Source organism: Lycium barbarum, chromosome 8, assembly GCF_019175385.1.
Source record: "Lycium barbarum isolate Lr01 chromosome 8, ASM1917538v2, whole genome shotgun sequence".
NCBI classification, from domain to species: Eukaryota; Viridiplantae; Streptophyta; class Magnoliopsida; order Solanales; family Solanaceae; genus Lycium; species Lycium barbarum.
Window position 1 is genome coordinate 104,489,668 of NC_083344.1, and position 22,450 is coordinate 104,512,117.

The window sequence follows — 22,450 nt, forward strand, 5'->3', positions numbered from 1 at the left end:
ATATTGAAGTGGCCTGGGGATGCTGTTTGGTTTTGTTAACTGAATCAGGATTCTGTATTAAATTATTGACTCATAATTTGTGAAAACAGGGTTAGTTTAAACTTCAATAATGTAGAGGGCTTTGCCTAGTCCAGACTAGTTTGCATATATCATTCTAAATTGGTCTCTGATATCCAAATTCGTATGATGAATCACTTGCAACTTTGTGGTATATTTGAGTAAGACCTTCTGCCTGATATTTCAAACTACAGCTGTTTCATTCTTATCATGTTATACTTTCCCCTTCTTTCTCTGATATTTTCCTCTATTTTTAAGTAGCTGGTTCATGCTCCCTATTAAATAGGAGTCCAGTATGCAAATCTGTTTGTTTGTCTGTGGTGTGTTGTCTTTTGAGTGTTTGTCGCAGTATCTTAAAGTGATGTCTTTAATATGCCAACAAGTTCGAAATCTGCTGCTGTTTGAGTATTCTTTATCATCATAGATAGTGCATTATTGAACATTTTCTTAAGTCCGAATATGGGTTCAGCTGGTATTAGTGCGTTTAGGTGTATTGGTGCTCTCTTTGCTTTGTTTTGCTATTTGATCCTGCTGTCCCCTGTTTGGTTTATATTTATAATCCAAACGCTCAGTTGGTATTTAGTTTAGCTTGGCCCAATAACCTTATGCATATTCCTATTTTTAGTTAGCTTAAGTTTCGTTTTAAAATACTTAGACATTCATGTTAATATGGTTTAATTTCTAGGTTAGTAGTTAGCAGAATCTACCTATGCATGCCTTAATTTCAGCTATTTTAGTTTCATTAGCCTGCTCGTGTCCGTGTGCGATTCATGTGGGTATGTTAAATGTTCATGCCTCTGTATAACTGAACATTTGTGCATCGTAGCATTTCTGTTCTCCTTTAATCTGGTTGATTGGGTATCTGAAAACCGTGACATCTTGTTATAACATTGTATGATGTGTGAAAGAGTTTGAATGAGTTTCATTTAAGGAATCAAATAACGCTGGAAATCTAGCTCAATGGACCCTTTCTAAAATGACTGATTTTTAGTATTCTGAATGTCATGCATGTCTTTGTAGATCTTTTATTTCTGCCTAGGTTCATCAACAACTAATATGCGAACAAACTTTAGCTTCATCTCTGCTTAACTTTGTGTGGCTGGCTGCCAAAGGGATTTAGAATCCTGCCTTGTACTTCTGTTGTTGTGTACTCATGTATGGTATCGTATAAATTGGGAATCATTCGTAATCGGCAGGCTCTTGTCGCTGCCATTGCTATGGAGATTTTGTGTGTTTTGGTGTATTTTGTAGTCAGATAATTTTGTTTGTGAAGTATGTGACCACTGCCATATAAAAGGTTGTTTGCTTTAGAACATTGAGTATATATTGTTTATGTAATACCCATCGCCATTGCTGGGCAGATTATGTGCCTCAGTGCATTATAAAATACTGTAATATTGTTAAAGCAGTGAGATTATATACCTATGTATACATGAAGAATACTTCAAATAAACATGGAATATACATGATTTGCTGATTTGTTTGAACTTGTATCCCATAAGTTTGACCTTATTCATCGATCATATATTAATCCTTTTCCTTTCGTTTTATGCATGACCATCACATACGAATCCGAGGGACTCGTTCTTCTCCTACATTCTGTGTTGGGTTAAAAGCCCAACGACGTCTCTTCCGTATCCGGTTCTATCCGCAGCCAGAAAAAGTAGAAAATGAATTCCGGGTCAAAGCCCGATAGACAAGAACAGCCGCAGCAGTCAATATAAGAATTTGTTGGGCCAAAGCCCAACAGAAAATGGGTTCCGCAGTCCCCAAATGGGCTGGCCAATTTGATACTTATTACCCTTTTATTTTATTGTGTGCATTTAACTTGTATTATGCAACTAACCCTTTATATTGCTTTATTTTTCTTAATTTAGACGAACCTTAGCAATTAATGGGATTTAGTTTAGTAGCGGGTAGTTTAAATTAATAATTAATGCCATAAGCTTCATCCTCTTTCATTTCACGTTAAAGTTATCTATAATACTTATAGTATTTATCTTCATTAGATTAATTAATTTTCAAAAGAGTATGACTACGTATTTGAGCTAAGGAGAACATGACTTATCCTTACTACTTTAAAATTTCAAACGTCACTAATATGCGAATATAAACTCTGGTATATCTTATAAATAACTTTTCAAGTCGAATTAATCACACATATTTAGCTAAGTATATTTAATAAGGAATGATAAAAGGGATAAAGAAAACTCACATTAGCTATTTTGATATATTCTCAAAATCGCAAAGTCGATTAATATCTCATCATTCGAGTTGTTTCAAATATTGAACAAATCGGCATTTTTCGCCTGTTTATATATAAATTATTATATTTCACAAATCTCATTTTTATGTAGCCTTATTATATATTCTCATTTAAAATCTTAACAGCATTTATAAATCTTACTTTAAATGATATTTAAAGACAACTTTTAGGCAAACTATTATTTTCGCAAAGTCTTGTTTTAGATAACATTATTATATTTTTTTTTTCAAAATCTTAGCAATATTTACAAGTCATTTTCTTAAATTTTAGATACTGTATTTGCGTCTTTGACCTTAATTAATTAACCTAAATTTGGTCGGATAACCGTAAGTTAACGGATTCTAAAGGATGCCTAACCCCTTCCCTTTAGGATAATATAGAGTCCTTACCTAGAATCACACTGGTTAAGCAGACTATTAATTGAGGTTTAGTTTTAACTTTGCCTTAGTTACCCTTTAGGTGTCCTAATTCACCGTTAAATCAATTAGGTGGCGACTCCTTAAAAATAAAACAAATAGGAATCACCAATACGTCATACTCCTAAATCAACCCGGTTAAAATGGGGTATAACAGGTGATTGAACGAGATTAGGCAGCAATGGAGAAGGATCTCCACCGGAAGAGGATTGATGAATGACTCTTGATGGAGACATAGAGACGGGAAGAGAAGCCCAAGGCGCAGTAGATGGAGACTGATTGGGTGCAGGGCCAAGGATGGATGGCTTGGCAAATAGAAAGTTATGTTCATCAAATCGAACATATCGGGCAACATAGACTCGTCCAGTGGGTTGATCCAAACAGCGATACCCAAGGTGGGTTGGGCTGTAGCCAAGAAACACACAAGGTTTACTTCGAAAATCAAACTTGTGTTTATTGTAGGGTCGGAGGTAAGGAAAGCATAGGCAACTGAAGACCTTGAGAAAAAAATAGTCAGGTTTGGAATGATGGACTAGTTCATACGGCGAAAGACCACGAGTTGTAACTGAAGGAAGGCGATTAATAAGAAAAACGGCAGACTCAAGTGCATATGGCCAAAAGCGGAAGGGAATCGAACTATGGGCAAGAAGGCTGAGACCGGTTTTGACTACATGGCGATGCTTTCGTTCAACTCTTCCTTGTTGCTTATGAGTATATGGGCAAGAGACTCGATGAGCAATGCCAAGTTGATTAAGAATAGGTGATAAGGATCGGAATTCCCCGCCCCAGTCGGATTGCATCGCTTTAATTTTAGTATTAAATTGTCTTTAAAAAAGGGTGCGAAACTGATTAAATATTGGCAACACATCAGATTTATGAGAAAGAGGAAACCCCCATGAATAGCTCGTGTAATCATCAACAAATACTAGAAAATATCTGTGTCCATGAGAGGAAAGAACGGGCGCCGGACCCCAAACATCAACATATAACAATTGTAAAATGGAAGAACTTTTATTAATGCTCAAAGGTAAAGATAATTTGTGCGACTTGCCGAGTTGACAAGCACTACAAATAGAATTAAAACTAGAACTAGTACAGGGCAATTTATGTGTCCTAATAACTTGACGAAGAATTCGTTGATGAGGATGTCCTAGTCGAAGGTGCCAGCAAGATGGAGATGCCTTGATAGTATAAAGTGCTGAAGGTGAAGTAGACTTAGAAGTGGAAGATGACTGGAAATTGTAGAGTTCTCCATCACTCTTGCCTGAAAGTAGTGGTATCTTGGAAGCCCGATCCTTCACAACAAAATGGTAGGGATGAAATTCAAAGAAAACGTTATTATCCCGAGCAAAACGCTGGACGGAAAGCTAACGTTTAGTGATAGAGGGAACATGAAGAATATTATTTAGATGAAAGAGTCGAAAGGGGGAGGGAAGAGTGACATTACCAGTGTGATGAATAGGGACGCTATTTCCATTACCAACATGAACCTGGTCCGGTCCTTTATAATCCTCAATCTAGTGAAACGTGGTGAGGTCAGGGGTGATGTGGTGCGTCGCTCCGCTTTCAGGGAACCACTGCTGAGAGGTTGCGTTTGGAGTCGAATGTGATAGATAAGTTACTGGATTAGTAGCTTGGCTGTAACGTTGGAAGAAATTTGGGGCAGTGTGGTTATTACCATTGCAAATTTGGCACTTTTGTCGTTGATCAGTGGATTGCCAAGGTTGACTATAGGTGGAAAAATTTCTGGAATTGAAGCGGCCACCTCTACCACCACGACCTCGGTTAGTGTTGTTATTGTAGGAGCGATCAGGTTGTGCATTCTTGTGGGTCAAGTTTGCTGAGGGATGTTGGGCTGAATCGGATTGTTGCTGAGTAGAAATTGAAAGGTTGGATAGTGACGATCCATTGATGAACTCATGATTTAGAAGGAGGCTATGCAATTTGGCAAAAGTAACTGGTTGAGATCGTGCCGATAAGGTGGTGACAATATCTTTAAATTCTGAACGCAAACCTTTGAATATGTAGATGTTCTGGTCCGCTAGACATAACGGACGGCCGGCAGTGGCCAATTCATCCGAAATCAATTTTGCCTTGTGTAGATATTGCGTGACAGTTAGATCCTCTTGCTTCAAGTTTTGAAGCTGCATATGAAGGCTCAGAATTCGAGTGTTGGAGGGAGAAGATAGCGTAGCCTCAAGCGCGTCCCAAACTTCCTTCGAAGTATTTAGTCCAATGGCGATGGGACGTGTCTCTTCAGGTAGGGAGGATATGAGTAGGCTCAAGATCAATTGATCTTGCTGGATCCATGGTGCGTAGTCGGGATTAATAATTGTCGTAAAGGATCCGTCACCGGTAGCGCTGGCAACTGAGACATGGGATGCTGGACAAGGGTGACTGCCATCGACAAATCCATGAAGATTCTGTCCACGAAGGAAAGACAACAATTGTGTGCGCCAAAAAAGATAGTTTGTGGCAGTTAGTTTAATGGAGATAAAGTGGTGAGCATGGTTAAGTGATGTCGGGGAAGAGAAAAGAGAGGTAGACTGGGTAGTGAAAGATTGAGAAGTGCTCAAGGCGGCTGAAGATTGAGAAGTGCTCGAGGCGGAAGAAGAGATCGTCATGGCTCGGATACCATGTAAGAACACAAGAGACAGAGGATAACTGAAGCAATGAATGTTGTTGTTTTCTCACCACTTCGTACTGCTGCCTTGTACGTCGTTATATACAATTAGGAATTACAATTTGATATGGACTATAGAGTTCCAATAACACTAAGATACAAAGTAATAGTAGCTAAAACTTATCCACGTTCGGATTGGGATGGACATGGTTTAATAATGCAGAACCCAGTCGAACATTATTGGATTGGGGTCAAACGAGTGCTTCGTTATTTGGCAGGAACCACTAAGTTTGGTCTCCGCATCACTGCTCAATCCTCTCTGAACCTTGTGGGCTTTTCGGACGCGGATTGGGGTGGTTGTCCCCTCACCAGACGCTGCACGACTGGACTTTGTGTTTTTCTTGGTTCTAACTGTGTATCTTGGGCTTCTAAAAAGCAAAAAACGGTTGCCAAGTCAAGTGCGGAGGCGAAGTATCGCTCTTTGGCTTCTTTGGCTGTGGAACTCACCTGGATAATATACATTCTGCGGGATATTGGCGTCTCATTGCTCAGTCCTCCATTACTCTTCTCGGACAACATTTCAGCTCTTCACCTATCTGCAAATTCGGTGCTGCATGCTCGTACTAAACACATCGAGATGGACTATCATTTTGTACGAGAAAAGGTAGCTCAAGGTTCTATGGTTGCAAAATTTGTTCCCTCACAGCTACAAGTTGCGGATATGTTCACAAACCACTGACTAAAGCTCAGTTTCATTTCTTTCGATCCAAGCTCAGAGTTGTCCCTCTCTCCACTTCCAGCTTGAGGGGGGATGTTAGAGATACACAACATCTAGACTCCAAGGATTAGCGGATAACATCGAATTATATATATATAGGATTGGGTTTGTATGAGCTGATAATTGTAATATAAGAGTTTGTATTATATTAACCTATAACCATATAGGAATAGGAAGAGTAGTATGACTCAATGTCCAGCAAGCATAAATATATATGCATCCTCTGTACACCGAAAGAATTAATCAGAGAATTGCTTGCTCTTTCACTGTTATCATATATTTCTTCAGTGGGGTCAATAATATGAGTTGTACTCCAAAGGACAATAAAAATTTATTCTACGGTCTAGGCCCTAGGGATGCCTAATTTGCATGACGAGAATGATGAAAAATTTGTTGATTAATGTGAAAGTATTAAGACGACTATTAGTGAAGTGATGCCATACACAATTCACATATATTTTATTTGATTTAATGTGTCACTCCTTTTTTTTTTTTTTTTGTTTTGTCAAAGAAGAATGATACCCCCTCCATCCCAAATGGGTGTAGCACACTCCTTAAGAAAGTTAGTTAATGACATTAATCAAACGATAATTTGTTAATATTGTTCTTTTACTATCTCCAAGCTTTTTTTAAACCTAGAGACAATCAATGTTAGGAGGTGACAAAAATCATTATAAAGAAGGAGGGTAATTTTGAAAAAATAATAATTGTTACATCTTTGGACTTTGTAAAATTCATTTATTTTGGGCTATAGGAAAAGTGTTAGAAATTAGGAAGTACATCTCTACATTTGAAAATATAATATAATTTTAAAATTTTCATTTTATCCTTATGTTATGATTTTATATCCACATAAATATTGTGACTTATTTAAGACAATAATTAAAGAACCTCTCTATCTTAAATTCATACCAAATCATGTAGATTCACATACAAATAAACACTAGAGACAGATTTAGTTATCATTATATCAATTTATTATCACTCCCTGTATAAACATTCCATGTCATAATCTCTCCATAATTCATTTGTAAACCAAAACGACCCGACAGTGCATAACACTTGGAATAACAAATATTTTGCTTGATTTTATTTGATGCTTTTTCATTAGTTTGGTAAAAATGAATGACTCGTTTTTATATTTAAATATAATGTAACTTAAATTATTTTATTTAACCCTTATATATGATTTATCATCCACACAAATATAATGACTTATTTAAGATAATAAATTTGTAAATATCTCTTTATTAGATTTCATAACAAATCAAGTTGATTCTTTAAACTCGAGAGAGATTTAATTACCTTTATTTCTATTTAATTTATTATTATTCCCTATAATAAATTTGCCGCGCACAAAACTTGCGTGTGGGTTACCTCTCCTGTGTGGTTTGCTAGCTATTGTACAGGAGTTAGATATACCATGTCCGCACCCGAAGGTATTGGCTGCGGGTTCCCATGTCATTAAAAAAAAAACGGAAAAGACTCAAATATGCCACTCGTTGAAAGTTTGGCTCAAATATGCCACTGTTGTTACCTTTTTGTCTCATCCATGTCATAATTCACTAACAGTGGTTTTAAAATACCAGAAATGCCACGTGGCAAAAATTTATTGGTCCACGTTTTCTAAATGAAAATAAGCCAAAATAAATCCTATTTAAACCAAACCCGACCCGTTGACCCGACCCACCCATCTTATACCTATTTCCTTGCCCCTCTTTCATTATATTATAACGATTAAACCCTAATCTAACCCATCTCCTCTCCTTTTCTTCCAACATCGATTTCAAGCACACAAGTGACTTTCCAACTTTTTTTTTTTTGAAGGATTAAAGGAATAGCTCCATAATGCAGTTGTAGATTAGTCACTTTTTTGTGCATTTCCGAGTGCTTTTTAAACTGCATTTATTTTGGCTGATTTTCATTTAGATGACGTGGACCAATGCCACGTGGCATTTCTGGTATTTTAAAACCACCGTTAGTGAGTTATGGCATGGATGAGCCAAAAAGGTAACGGTAGTGACATATTTGAGCCAAACTTTCAATGAGTGACATAAATGAGCCATTTCTGATAGTTCGATGACATATTTGAGCCTTTTTCGAAAAAAAATTATTCCCTATAATAATTTACTTGTCATAATCTCTCCATAATTCATTTGTGAACCAAACATTGCATAACACTTGAAATAACCAAAACGGAAACGACCCAGCATTGCATAACACTTGAAATAACCAAAACGGAAACGACCCAGCATTGCATAACACTTGAAATATCCAAAACGGAAACGACCCGGCATTGCATAACACTTGAAATAACCAAAACGGAAACGACAAATGTCAACTAAGACAGAAACACCAACACGCGAGGAAAAAAAAAGAAAAAGAAAAACAGGTCTACCAATGATAGCATAGAGCCACAGTTTATACAATTGACCAACAAACTTCATAGTTGTCTTAGCTTGACTTTCACTCCTAAATAACCCACCACTCTCTATACAAAATCAAGAAAAAAAAATCACATCTTTAGCTTGTTTCCACTTACAACAACAACAAATTCTTGATATACAATTTAAGTAACCATTAATGGCTACAGTTATTCCAGTTCAAAGATTACCAAGAAATGAAGGTTTACCCACAACAACTTCATTACTTGGTTCATCGTCATCATCACATACAAGTGTTCCACAAAAGAAATGGTCCAATTGGTTGCCTTTGTGTGTTGGACTTGTTGTTATAGTTGAAATTGCTTTTTTGGGCAGACTTGATATGGCTGAAAAAGCTAACTTAGTCAATTCTTGGGCTGACTCTTTTTATCAGTTCACAAAGTCTTCTTGGTCAACTCCTAAAGTGGGGATTAGGAGTAGTGGTGGTGATGAGGTTGGTTTGGTTGTGTTGAGTGATGAGGTTGATAGGGGTTTGGTAGCTGGTAGTTGTGAGGAATGGTTGGAAAAGGAGGATTTTGTTGAGTATTCTAGAGATTTTGATAAAGATCCAATTCTTGTTCATGGAGGTGAAAAGGTTAGATACATTCTCATGTATTTATATATAATTGCTAGTGAACTTTACTCCCTGTGCCCCCATATTTCTTTTTAATTTTTATTACATATAGGGGGTAGGGGAAGGGGAAACGGGGAAGGGATTACAAGGTGGGGAATAGAACTCTCGTCAACAAGGTGAAATTCAGGTAGCCAACCGACTAAGCTATTAAGACCCCCCTCTGTCCCATATTAGTTGTCATAGAGTCAAATTATATGAAGTTTGACCATATTGATATGAGAAGAATTATAACTTATAGTATATTTGGAGTAGTTTTTCAATATATAAATTGTAATTTTAAAATATTAAGTTAATCTAATCTAATTTTGCTCCGAAGATTAGTCAAATTGACTCTCAAGAACCGAAACATGACAACTAATATGGGACAGAGAGAGTATTTATTAGGATTGGAATGAAATGAGCCTGGATAGAGCAGAATGAACATAGAGGATTCATATAGTTGAACCCGAATAGTTTGGGATGTATAGTTGATTGATTGTGTTGCCATTTATGTCTTGGTATTTATTACATTTAAAATGCATGTTAACTATCTGCCTACATGTCTTTGTCTGTTCCAGACTTTTGGCTTTATAGATGGAAGGACATAAATTTGTAGCTTCAAATAATGTTTTGGCATTTTGAAGCCTGTTAATACAAGAATCTGCCAAATTGATGGGTTCTGGCTTTATGTACAACCAGAGGCGAATCCAAGATTTTAAGTTTATGGGTTCAGGATTCTAGTCCTTTTAAGTTATTGGGTTCTAAATTAATAATTTGTACATAGTAAATGGACCATAGTTACTGGGTTCGGCCTCATACCTTGGTCTCCGGCTCCGCCGTGTACATCAAATACTAAATAATCTACCAACTATAGATCAATTCGTTGGCAGACCTAACACACCCATGGCGGGTGATCATGTCTACAGAACTAGCTGTTGACCATATTCCAAAACATATGCTATATGGTTAAGGATACTAATGGATTTTATATACAAGTGAGGGATATAATATGTGGAGGAACCTTTAGTACCTTCTTTTCGTTTACCTTATTCCTTCTTTACATCAAATTCTTCATAGAGCATTTGAGTAGGGAACAAACAGCAATCATCAGTAAAACTCCCATTAATTTCTTACGTTTATCATGACTAGTTCTTGGTTCCCATGTTATTCGCTGGCATGTAGGTGAGAGCAGGTAACAGTTATGCGGTTACCGTCTTTCTTCTTGATTCTTTTTTACCACATAAGAAATCTGATGGCCAATTCAATCATTCTCTAGGAATGGAAGTCCTGTGCTGTGGGATGCAATTTCGGAGTGGATTCTGATAAGAAGCCTGATGCAGCATTTGGCACACCACAACAGGCTGGCACTGCTGGCGTGCTTCGGTCAATGGAGTCAGCTCAATACTATCCTGAGAACGACATTGTTATGGCACGACGGTGGGTAAGCACATCTTGAAAAAGACTTAAACATTCCCATCTACGTGGGGCACCTAAAAGATAATACCTTCTGCCACATTTGAATTCTCATCTTGTGGTCATTTTTAACCAAACATATCTTACTTGGAAGCCTTGCTTGCTATTAGTTTCCGAAAAGAGCTTTAAACATTATAAATGAGAAAAACAGTTGCATTTTGCTCAAAGAAGAGCGGCTCTTTGGAGAAAGTCTCAATATTATGCTGCCCGGCCTGACATTCTTAAAAAGTCGCCTGAACTTTTGGGATTTTTCTTCCTGCACAGGCATGTTGCTCTAGTGAGCTACTCTTGCATTGGGCTATAAAATAGCTAGCTGTGTAACATTAATGTGGATGTTTGCATCTAATAGCCTACTGTATCTTGTTAGTAGAATCGAGCATTTGTCTCCATAACTAGAGAAAGTAATCAAGGTTCACTTTTGTAATAGCTTTCGTAGACCTTGTTTGCTTATCTTATTTCTAGATATCTGTTTATCTGCCTGGATTTCTTTCTCGGTTTCGTTATTTCTGTTTCTGTAGTTAGAGACATGAGAACCACTAGTTCTGCTTTCTGTTTGGGTTTTAGTTTTTTGGTTGGGGGAGGGGGATTGCTGGTGGGAGTTTGAACCAGTTTCCAGTGTGTAAATTTGAAGTTACTTTAGAGACAAACATGTAATATGGTAACAAGCTGGTTCAGCTTGATAATAGTGACTTGACTTGCTTATTGGATCATACAAATCTAGCTTGAACTTAGTTTGAAGCTTGTGTAAGCTAAATCGACATGCTTAGGTAAATAGATAATACAGATAAAAAGGATAGTCTAAGAAATAAAGTCAACTTTTTGAGTCTTTATCACCCCCCCCAAAAAAAAAAGTTATTGAGTCTTCTTAGTGTAAACTATAGACAACTTTCTTTTGTTTGGTACTTTGAAGAGCATTCCCCCTGGACCTTCTAATCGAGAGAACTACCTTATGTTTATTTAAGTTTTATTTCCAGCACCAGTTTGCTCTTTATAACCTTTATACATGTTAATCTAACTGACTCAGCAAGATAAGTTTTTCTTTATAATGTTAGCGTGGGATTTTTTTTTTGGTCGTTCTGATTATATATATTTCTTAGAATGGTAACAATTTATAAATCATCAGCATCAGCACAAAGGCTGTGCTGGTAGCCAACTACAGATTCCAAAGAAAAGCAAAACCATATTTTTTGGAATGGTAACAATTGTATAGTAACACCACTATTGAAGACATAATTAAGTAAATAAAAGTGTGTTCTCTCTAACAACTTAAGCTTTTAGATGAGATGGGCACACACTTCAACTTCAACATCCACAATGCAAAACTAAATGACTGTTATTTTCTGATTTTGCATAGCATTAATAACACCTCGAGCTTATTTGAATTCATGTTCTCTTTAAATTATCTTAGGTTAAGCAAGCCTTACCTGGCTACCAACCTCACAAAACAAACTACTTTGAAAGGAGCCTTGATTTTAAGTCGGCAATTTCTTTTTTTATACTCAATGCTATTTTCTTTTCGATAAGACACAAATCTCTATGCGTATAGCAATTTGATAATCATACTAGATCACATATTTTAGGTTTTTTACAATGTCGGATGTAACCCATGTTCCATGATTTTAAGTTGTTTGAAAGTGGAGTCTGAACGCATCAAATGACTTAATAGGTTAGCTTTTAGAATGATGCTTAACGTATTGGAAGAAAAAAGTTTAATCCCCCCATATAATTAAAGCCAAGCCCCTTTCCACAACAGAGGCTGGACGGGGTGTCTAAAAATTCTTTGATTGTAGGTTGGATCAGGGAGCCCGCATACGCACCATAATCTTAGGATCATGTTGTGGTTAAAATATAAATATTGATTGTCTCATAATATTTTCTGAATCATTATATCTTTCTATTAACCAACTTTATTATTCTTTCTCGTGTTTCAGAAGGGGATATGATATTATAATGACAACAAGCCTCTCTTCGGATGTTCCTGTTGGGTACTTCTCTTGGGCCGAGTATGATATAATGGCTCCAGTGCAACCTAAAACCGAGAATGCGTTAGCAGCTGCTTTTATTTCTAATTGCGGTGCTCGCAACTTCCGATTGCAAGCTCTTGAAGTACTTGAAAGAGAAAATATCAAGATTGATTCTTTTGGCAGTTGTCATCATAACCGGGATGGAAATGGTCAGTGTCTTTCCATTATATATGATGATAAATTTATGAGATATTCTTTAAAGTAGTCACCATTAAGGAGCTAATTGTCTAGAATTTTTCAATATCATGGGTTTGATTCACTCTTCCCTGAGTGTCGTACTCATACATCCCTTGAAAAGCCTCTTTTACTGGAAATAAAAACCTTTTATTTTTTTCTTTGCTAAATGTGCACATACACACGTAAGTTCTCTAAATAGTCAGATGTTTTGCTAGTCTAATGATTTTATGTGGATCGATTATTTTGCTGTTGTTATGTTACCTTTTGAACACTTATTATTTTGCAACCCATTAGCATAGAATTGCAACATAGACATCTTTTTATGAATTCATTCCAAAGAAGCTAGACATTGATTTATTAGAAAAGAAATATTTAAGAAAAAAAGGCAGCTTGGATGAACTTTACATTTGAATGCCGAATATGGTTATGCGTGCATGTGGTTTAGCTGCACATTAGTATGTAATTCATTAGAATAGAGTTGAAAAGCAAACAATTTCTGTAAATTAAACCACTTGCATGCATAAAAAAATTCTGCTTTGCAACTCATTAGAATAGAGTTGTAAAGCAGACATCCCCTAGAGCTATGGTCTAGTGGTAAAAGTACATTGCATGATGTTTGGGTTAGACGCACGTCACAGTTCGACCCTTGCTATAGACAAAGCCTATTATTTAAGTGGAGAAGAGTAGAGGGTCTGGCCCATTATCTACCGAGTTTCTAAGCTCGCTCTATTGACCATTAGGGATTTTTCAGTTATAAAAAAAAGAGTTGAAAGTAAACTTTTTTTTTTTTGTGTAAATTCATAGTGAGAAGCTAGACCCTGATTTGTTGGAAAGAGAAAAGGTAGGTTGGATGACTGGATAAATCTTATATTTGGATGCACAATGTCTTTATGCATGCATATATCTTAATTTTACATTGTATCCTGTTGACTCTCACTTATCATCTTTGTTCTCAATATCATGGCAGTGGACAAAGTGGAAGCTCTCAAGCGGTTTAAGTTTAGCTTCGCTTTTGAGAATTCTAATGAGGAGGATTACGTCACTGAAAAATTCTTCCAGTCTCTGGTTGCTGGTATTTAGCTTTTGCTTATTAACTCTTATTCTACTTTGTTTCTGATGTATCTATTTTTTGTTCTCTATTCTCTCATCCCTCTACATTGATGCATTTTTGGTTTTGGTTTTCTGCAATGCCATATTTCTCACAAAAGACCTTGAAGATATTTGCTTTAAAGTGTGACATGAAGAATAAATATTAAAAAGCACAAACTTATTATAGTACTTTCTGGTACTTCCAATATCTTTTGTATCTCGATTTGCATATTCTGGTACAGCGCCTAGATATGCTCAGCTCTTATTCATTTGAAAAGTTTTAGGAACTTTGTTCAAATGATTTTACATGGATATCTTGGTTTAATCATCTTCTTTTGTCTTCTGTGTCAATATATTTTAACAAGATTTATGCATAGAATCCTGTATTTATGATTTTTCACAAATTACTACTTCAGACTAAAGGTTTATGGTGCTTAACTCTATTGTGCTGATCAAAGCAAGTTCGTGTAAACGTGCAGGATCAGTCCCCGTGGTGATTGGTGCTCCAAACATCCAAGACTTTGCTCCTTCTCCTAATTCACTTTTACACATTAAAGAGCTGAAAGATGCTAAAACTGTTGCCAATACTATGAAGTACCTTGCAGCAAATCCTAGTGCGTATAATGAGTCATTAAGGTATGCTCAAAAAGTGGTGCTTTTCTTGCGTCAAATCCTTTACTTGATTATTTGATTGTGCTCCTCTTGAATATAAGTCTTTTTTTTCTGTCCTAAACTTACTATTTTTTTTTTTTTAACAAAAAAATTACACTAGGACAGTGAGACTCCTGAATAGGGATGAATGAAGTCTCTCTGTCCGTCTCTCCCCTTTTGCTTGCTGGGAGTTGCGATTGATCCTCTCCTTTCAAAATTTATTAAAGGTTTCATAAATTTTCTGGTTCCTTTTAACAAACAGCTTGTTTTGATTGTTTAGGTGGAAGTTTGACGGCCCATCCGATTCTTTCAAAGCCCTGGTTGACATGGCAGCAGTTCACTCTTCCTGTCGTCTGTGTATCTTCTTAGCAACACGTATTAGGGATAGAGAAGAGCAGAGTCCAAAATTTATGAAACGTCCCTGCAAATGTACCAGAGGTTCAGAAACTGTATATCATGTATATGTACGTGAAAGAGGGAGGTTTCAGGCGGAGTCCATTTTCCTAAGGTATTTTCTGCCATGACTATAACCATTAACCAGCATATATAAGTTCTGAAAATGTTCCTGCGCCAAATTTCATTACTCTTTCCAATCTATTCCACAGCGATGGAGGGAAAACATCTAAGAAAACTTTCTCCAAATTCTCTGATGTGATGTACCTGCGAAACAGGAATATTCATGTACTGTAAAATCTTCTTTTCCCTTCTCTTTCGCTCAGGGGGAAGGTGTCTGTTTTTTTCCCCTTCTTTCTAGTGTCCTATTGTTTAATACCCGTGTGCATTGGCTGTCTTTATTCGGGTGCAAACCTCATGGAATCATGTTGTCTATAGCTATTTTTTTTCACAGCGTGTTCTATAATTGTAATGCTTTGAAAAGTCTTCCATGCGTTGTCTCATCTTTTTCCTTCTTTTTTCTGTTTATTCTTCCCGAAGGTGCATGATTATTTAATTATCCAGATTCCAGACTATCCCCTTTCCCAACTGCCTCCATGTTTTGGGGCTTTGGTAGTGGTGGTGGTTTGGGCAGGTCTCATATGTACTAACACTTGACAGACCAATAACCTGTCCTTTTTCCACTAAATTTGGACCAAGTAATGCCACAGCAAAGCTGCTCTTATATATGTTTAGTATGTACCATAGTAATCAAATTATTTACCACCAGCATTGGAATGAAATGGGTCCAAGAAGAGAAAAACCTGCATAGAGGAGCCGTTTACCCGACCTCAACCAGGAGTTGAGGCACAGTGATCAAATTATTTGAGTTACTATTCACTGTGTCTTACCATCAAAGTATGAGATATACTTGGCTTGGCTAAGAGGCTATGGGTCTATGGGGTTATAAAGTAATTTTAACTAAAACTAAAGAGGAGTAATCTTGATTTGAAGAAGAAGAAGAAAAAAAAAAAAAGGGAGAGAGTAAATGGTTGTGGTTGGGTCATCCACAGAGTCATTGCCAACCTATGACGTATCAAGTATTTCTTGATCGAATTAATAGAATGAAGCGTGGAAGTTCCAGAAAATATTTGGTAACCGGTGTTTGGTTCCCCCTAATCATGCCACTAGCTGGATCGTTAGCATGAAAAAGAAATTTGGAAATCAATGTTCATGTGAATTCTCTCCTGCACTTTTCCTTTGTCTTGCTGAGCATATACAACTGTTTTCACGTCCCGTTGTTAGAGCTTACCTAACTCTGATGCAATATTTCAATCACCATCATTTCTGGAACCGTTGCAGGTCATCCAATTTGTCATTGGAAGCTTTTGAATCTGCAGTACTGTCAAAGTTCAAATCTCTAAAGCATGTTCCCATTTGGAAAGAAGAAAGACCTCAAGTACTACGCGGAGGAGATGAACTAAAACTCTACAGAGTACATCCTCTTGGCATGACACAGCGACAGGCATTGTACACCTTCAGATTCAAAGGGGATGATGATTTTAGGAATCACATCGAAAGCCACCCATGCGCAAAGTTCGAAGCCATATTTGTATAGATCAAGTGAAAAAAACTGGGAGTCTTGATAGCAGCTTGTTGTAGGCCATAGCGTAATGCTCATTCTTATTATGTGCCCCATTGTCTACATCATTCTGGTTATGAATTTTGCGGTGCAAAATGCTATCCTGTTGAGTGAGGATTTGATTCTTACAAGGGGAAAGCCTAATTTTGGGTGGAAATTTCCATCTTTTGACATTTTCAAGGAAAAGAAAGGGGGAAAATGGCGAACTTTTAACCTTCAATTGACAAGCTTAACTTCCCAAAGTAGTGCAGTAGTAATTTCCAGTGATATCCATACTTGTAATTGGTTTTGCTAGCAGATGGTTCTAGCTGCTCCATTGTAATGTGTTCAGAGGTTACAAGTAATGACAAGTGCAGAAACTTCATTGTGTCGAAAAAGGGCCAAAAAAAGGCTCCCAACCTATTGGATTCATCCTATATATGCCCTTCATTAACCTATCGGCTCATAGAAGCCACCATTATTATCTTCTGTCTTAAATATATCCCTAGACAATTAAAAAGGTTCAAATATCCCCCTCGCACTAACATGGAAGCACCGTGGGGATATGTCTGGACTCTGGGTGTATTTTGGACCTTTTCAATCGCAGCAACAAATTCAATAAGCCCCCAAATTACTGTGATTCGTCTTATACATGCCCGTCGTTAGTCTATCCTCATATAGAAGCCCCACCATTATCTTCTATATCAAATATATCCTTGAATAATTAATCGGTAGCATTTGAGTATTAGCGCATGCTGCAACTGTTATCTTTACTTCATTCTACTACTGCTTATTATGGTGAGAGGGTTGTGAATGGAGCTATAATGAGGGGATTAGAAGGATGATTCTCAGTAAATCTTTTATCATGCAAGTTGTTCATGGTGATATCATGTTTTGATTAGAAATTTGTTTACATTATCAACTTACTAGTTACACCGAGGCAATTAGTGGGACTGTTAGTCAATTGATTGCTAATGGAATTCGATAAATCTGCATTTTGTAGATAATAATTGAACGGACTAACGTGTCTTTAGCGCTATCATATTTCAAAAAAGCACTTTATTTGTGTGTCATCCTTGTGCAGGGAACATGTATTTTTTCAATCTTATCGAATGTCCATGTCCTCAAAGGGACCAAGAAGTTATGTTCAGCTAGTGAGTGTCGAATACCAGATTAACTAGAAATGAATTGTACAAAAGAAACAGAAAGTGAAATCTGAACAAACATTAGTAGGTTATAATTTTGTCAAACAATTACATATGTTAGCACCTGAAGTTGAAAATATTTGTACAAAACTAATAGTACTAACATATATGCAGATGTGTGCTGCGTACATGCTCTAACTGTTCTCCTGGTGAATAGAGGATCAAGAGCTAAACTCATTTCCAATCACTAGTTCAAGAAAACCTCAAATTCTCCAACAACACCCCAGCAAGAAAATGAAAAATCTTCCACCCTGGTTAGATCGAAACAATATCGTTGCTTCCTCCATCTTCAAATCATCTCAGTTAGCTCCTGAAATACTTAAAAAATAAATTAGGAAGTTAACAAGTAATGCTAATAATAAGTAAATAACATTCATTCTGTATCCACTAACGGTAAATTGTGGATCTACCTCTTACCTATGATATTGGTTGAAATCAGGTGTCTTTGTTTCATCTATTCTATCTAAAGCTCCACTACTTCTATCTCTTTTCTTTCCCAAAATGTGAGATTTCTTCAACCCCAAACGCTCCTTCCAGCTTCTCATCATCCCCTTTCTCATTCTTGGAAACACATCGTGATAATCATCATCATCATCAACAAGGAGCTCATCTTTAAGAGTTGTTTTGGTGCAGTTTTCCCTGAGGGGCAACATTTTACCTTTGCAGAAAAGCTCATCTGCTGAGATCATGTTGTATCCAGGGACCGAGAACTCGAAATCCGAGGAGACTGGAGCCTCTTTGTAGCCATTATCATGTTGTTGAGTATCAAAAGAATTATTAGAAAAGGATATTCTTGGACCCTGCATTGTTGTGTATAGTCCTGCTGCTTGCTGATCGTTGTTCAACATGTTTAGGTATGCCATATTGGGGCAATCAAGCCAAATTCTCTAACTAAATTTCAATCTTTCTTATCCAGCTATGAGTACTCACATGCTCTGCTGCTGGTCTTTATATAGATGGTAACTACTAACTAGTTATTGATATATGTTCCGGTGGAAGATATATGTTCTGGTGGAAGATAATGTGAGCCCGTTTGACTTAGCTTAAAAAAAGTGGCTTATAAAGCTGGTTTGACCAAAAAATAGCTTACAAGCCAAAAAAATAACTTATTTTTTTTAGCTTATTCTAAGCACTTTTTAACTTATAAGCTGGTTTGCCAAACACCTAAAAAAACAGCTTACAAGCTGGTTTGACCACTTATAAGCCAATCCAAACGGGCTAATAGTTGAGCTACGCTTAAGTTGACGGGGCGCTATACAAAGAAAAGGCTGATTTACACTGATGTCCTTTTTAGGCTACTATTTAGATTTTATCCCTATTTAAAAAAGTGATTCAAATAGAATCTTTGAAATTGCCAAAACATTAGATTGTTATCACACGTCTACAAATTTTAAACTTTGATCTAACGTTTTCTCATAAGATTTTCAGTGAATCTTTAAACTGTGGTCTAAATGGTCCATAAATTAAAAAAAATATATGATCATTTACTAAACAACTATCACGAGAGGATGAGCAAGAATTCCAAAAAAAAGACACGAAAGTAGTATGTACGAAGTGTCTGTTATAAAACAATTAATGAGCACATCGCTGCATGAATAATATTGACAACTATTTGAACTAATTTATCTAACACTGCAGACATGTGAGTCCATTAAAATATAACACATCGCATGTGTTATCTCCTCTGTTCTTTAATTTATTACAACTGTCCGAACTAATCTGCACTTATTTTTCACTTAGTACTTAATAATTTTTATCTTATGCACACTTCAATTATTTTACTAAGTATTCATTACCTTCAACCAGCATAAGTACGTGATAACAGATTGCCATACCTGGAGTGCTTATCTTCTCTGTTGGAGTATAAGTTAGTGAAGAGAAATTAATTTATCATCTCTATCCTAGTGGTCATTTGGTTTAGAATAATAACAACAACAACATACCCAGTATAAATTCATACCGAATAAGCTAATCCTAAATTTTATATCCCTGCAGGCTATAACCAAACGGCCCCTTATAGTTATGCCAGATGCATTGAATACGGCAGCTAGATCTCTATAACCTATAATTTTCTGCTTAAATCGTTGCTGCTTTTTTGACTATTTACCACCACAAAGATAAAGAGGGCAGGATCAAGGTAATATAATAATAATATGGATCTATGTGGACTGTGAACACATTACTTTTCATGTACACACAACAGTCCATAAAGTAAATGTTTGAATGGTCTTATATATGCTTCCAAAAACCTTAATTATGTAGCAGAAAATGTCTCATGTATACTTGGACAATTGGATAAGTGTGCATTTAGTTTTCCAGGTTCTGCCCACTCACAGACAATATGTAATTGCTGTTCTTATATGTAAACAGATTTCTTACTGATGGTGTAGTTTATCTAAGTTTGAATTTCAAATGCTATCACAGCTCACTTAATTTATTGGGTTCAAAAAAAATATTATTTGAATTAGTAATACAATAATTAATTATGCAAGAATTAGTTATATAGTGATTGATAACGAAAGAGTTAATCACATGAAATGTGATGTAGAAATTACTTTATTGAAAATTTAGTTTATTTTAATTATATAATGTATAATTTAATTACCAACATTGTAATAACAATGCTAGATTGTATGTGGAGATTATTTTTCCCCATTTTTGTAATTAAACATTGCATAAAGTCATGCTAGTTTTTTTAATACATGAATAATTCCTCTCCAATCAATAACCAAACGACCCCCAAGTCCCTCCCTGATTAGTAATCGCTTTTTGTGCTACATGATTATATAAACGTTTTTTAAATCGTTAGTATAAGAAATGAGTTTGTCGTCCGGCCCTTTTTCGGACTCCACACATAGCAGGTGTTTAGTGCACCGGACTTTTCTTTTTTTCTTTTTTTATTTTATATATCGTTAGTATATAAATTGGAGCAGAATAGTATCTAGCAGTCTTTGAAACCTTGCTTTCTTTTTGTAAACTACATATTGAAAAAGAAGGTGAATAAACCAATAAATAAAAGAAAATGCGCAATAAAGAGCAATTTTCTGAACTAGGGGCGTCCTAAATGGTTTAGGTTTCTTCTTTTGAAAAAACTTTTCTAATTTTGTTTCTTCGAAGTAGACAACTGGGATTTCTGCTCATTCCTGTTTAAGTATTGGATAAACCTGAGCAATGAGATTGCCGGGATATTTTGTGCTGTAATCTAAATGTTCTTTCAAGTTTTATATTTATGCAAAAAAAGGCCTTCTAAGTTTAATGAAAACATTTTAGACTAAAATACATTTAAGTTGAGCGACAGAGATGATGAAAGAGTTATCAAAATTAGTAAACTATGAAATGCAAGTCACAACAAACTGTCACTCATGTTATGTTCAACCTAATCGTTATATTGGATTACTCAGAAATCATACGGGAGGGTTATGATTTCAAAGTTAAAAGAAGAGGAAAACGTGCATTTCAGAACGGTAGTATGCAAGTCATGACAAATCGATACAATTTCATGTTATACCTAACCCAACTATCCTGTTAGAAAATTCATAAATCATACAGAACAGTCATAATTTCAACTTCACTCACAGTACCTCTACTTTATTTATTTGACTCATGATACTTCTCTTCTTTATTCGACTCACGATGCTTCTCTTCTTTGTTCGTTCAATTCACTCATGATACCTCTTTTTTATGATTTCAAAAAAAAAAAAAAAAAAAATTTAGAATAGTCACATTCAAGTCATGATAGATCGGTATGACTTCATGAATATATCCAGTTGGATTACTCACAAACATACCGGATTGTCATGTTTCAACTTTTTTGGTACGTTACCTCGTCTAAACTAATTCCATTCCGCTATTTTGTACATTTTCTTATTTACTACATTTCAATCATGATGCCTCTCTCTTCTATATATTCTATTCTTTCATGATATCTTTCTTAACGATTTCAAAGCTACAAAAAAAAAATCATTTTAGAACAACGGCATGCAAGTTAGGATATACTGGTCTAATCTTACATGTGTCATACTCAATCTAGTTATCTTGTTAAATTAGTCACAAATTTAGATCACCACAAGTTCTCTGTTTACTCATTAACTTGTTGGAAGCTTGTGATATACCTGCTTCTATTTGAAGCCCATATATATCATCATTTGCCTTGCCTGTAAATTCAAATATGCCTATTTTTTATATATACAAAAACGTGAACAAAAATAAATACCAATCCCGCTGAACATTTCGAGCAATTTCTTGGAGATTACCTGATGATACAACAATACGGTATTTAATTTGTATATTAGGACCATTGAGCAATATAGAAAGCCAAAAAGTTCTCTTTTCAAGCAACTTCCACGCACTTTCACTATTTTACAAGGTTTTTGCTATTTCTGTTAGAATTTGAACTCTAATTTTTCATAATTTTCACTCACTTTATTAACCATTAGATCACACATTTAGATGTATTATCACATACATGTTTTTATTTCTAAGCTACTACGACCCCCCGAGATTTAATTTGCTTTTTGGTTACATTGAGCTCCAAAATGCACCCATTTCTGCAAATTTAGCCAGCTAGTCCATGAGCAATGCTCAAGGGTTGCGTAAAAAAATGATCGATACTAAGATGCAGAACATGGGAAGCACAACGAAAACACTACCCTTTATAAAAAA

The 22,450-nt window shown here is 36.0% G+C and overlaps 2 protein-coding genes across 2 annotated transcripts; one reads left to right on the forward strand and one right to left on the reverse strand.

Annotated features, from left to right (window-relative positions):
* The first annotated feature begins 8,434 nt into the window (after positions 1 to 8,434).
* On the forward strand, positions 8,435 to 17,020 carry LOC132606511 (putative fucosyltransferase-like protein). The gene is made up of 7 exons (XM_060320050.1): positions 8,435 to 9,158; positions 10,453 to 10,613; positions 12,581 to 12,822; positions 13,818 to 13,922; positions 14,419 to 14,575; positions 14,871 to 15,098; positions 16,325 to 17,020. Exons 1-7 carry the CDS (start codon positions 8,724 to 8,726, stop codon positions 16,578 to 16,580), a joined length of 1,584 nt encoding a protein of 527 aa, XP_060176033.1. The 5' UTR covers positions 8,435 to 8,723; the 3' UTR covers positions 16,581 to 17,020.
* A 772-nt stretch (positions 17,021 to 17,792) lies between these two features.
* On the reverse strand, positions 17,793 to 18,747 carry LOC132605216 (uncharacterized). Its single transcript, XM_060318429.1, has 2 exons — positions 18,206 to 18,747; positions 17,793 to 18,098 (listed from the first exon to the last, which is right to left on the reverse strand). Exons 1-2 carry the CDS (start codon positions 18,649 to 18,651, stop codon positions 18,092 to 18,094), a joined length of 453 nt encoding a protein of 150 aa, XP_060174412.1. The 5' UTR covers positions 18,652 to 18,747; the 3' UTR covers positions 17,793 to 18,091.
* Positions 18,748 to 22,450: the final 3,703 nt, after the last annotated feature.

Bases quoted from the DNA above. Each gene is read 5' to 3' on its own strand.
- LOC132605216 (XM_060318429.1), bottom strand. From the start codon at position 18,651: ATGGCATACCTAAACATGTTGAACAACGATCAGCAAGCAGCAGGACTA.
- LOC132606511 (XM_060320050.1), top strand. From the start codon at position 8,724: ATGGCTACAGTTATTCCAGTTCAAAGATTACCAAGAAATGAAGGTTTA. The intron at 10,614-12,580 runs GTGGGTAAGCAC...CTCGTGTTTCAG, and splicing joins GACATTGTTATGGCACGACG to AAGGGGATATGATATTATAA. The intron at 12,823-13,817 runs GTCAGTGTCTTT...ATATCATGGCAG, and splicing joins TCATAACCGGGATGGAAATG to TGGACAAAGTGGAAGCTCTC.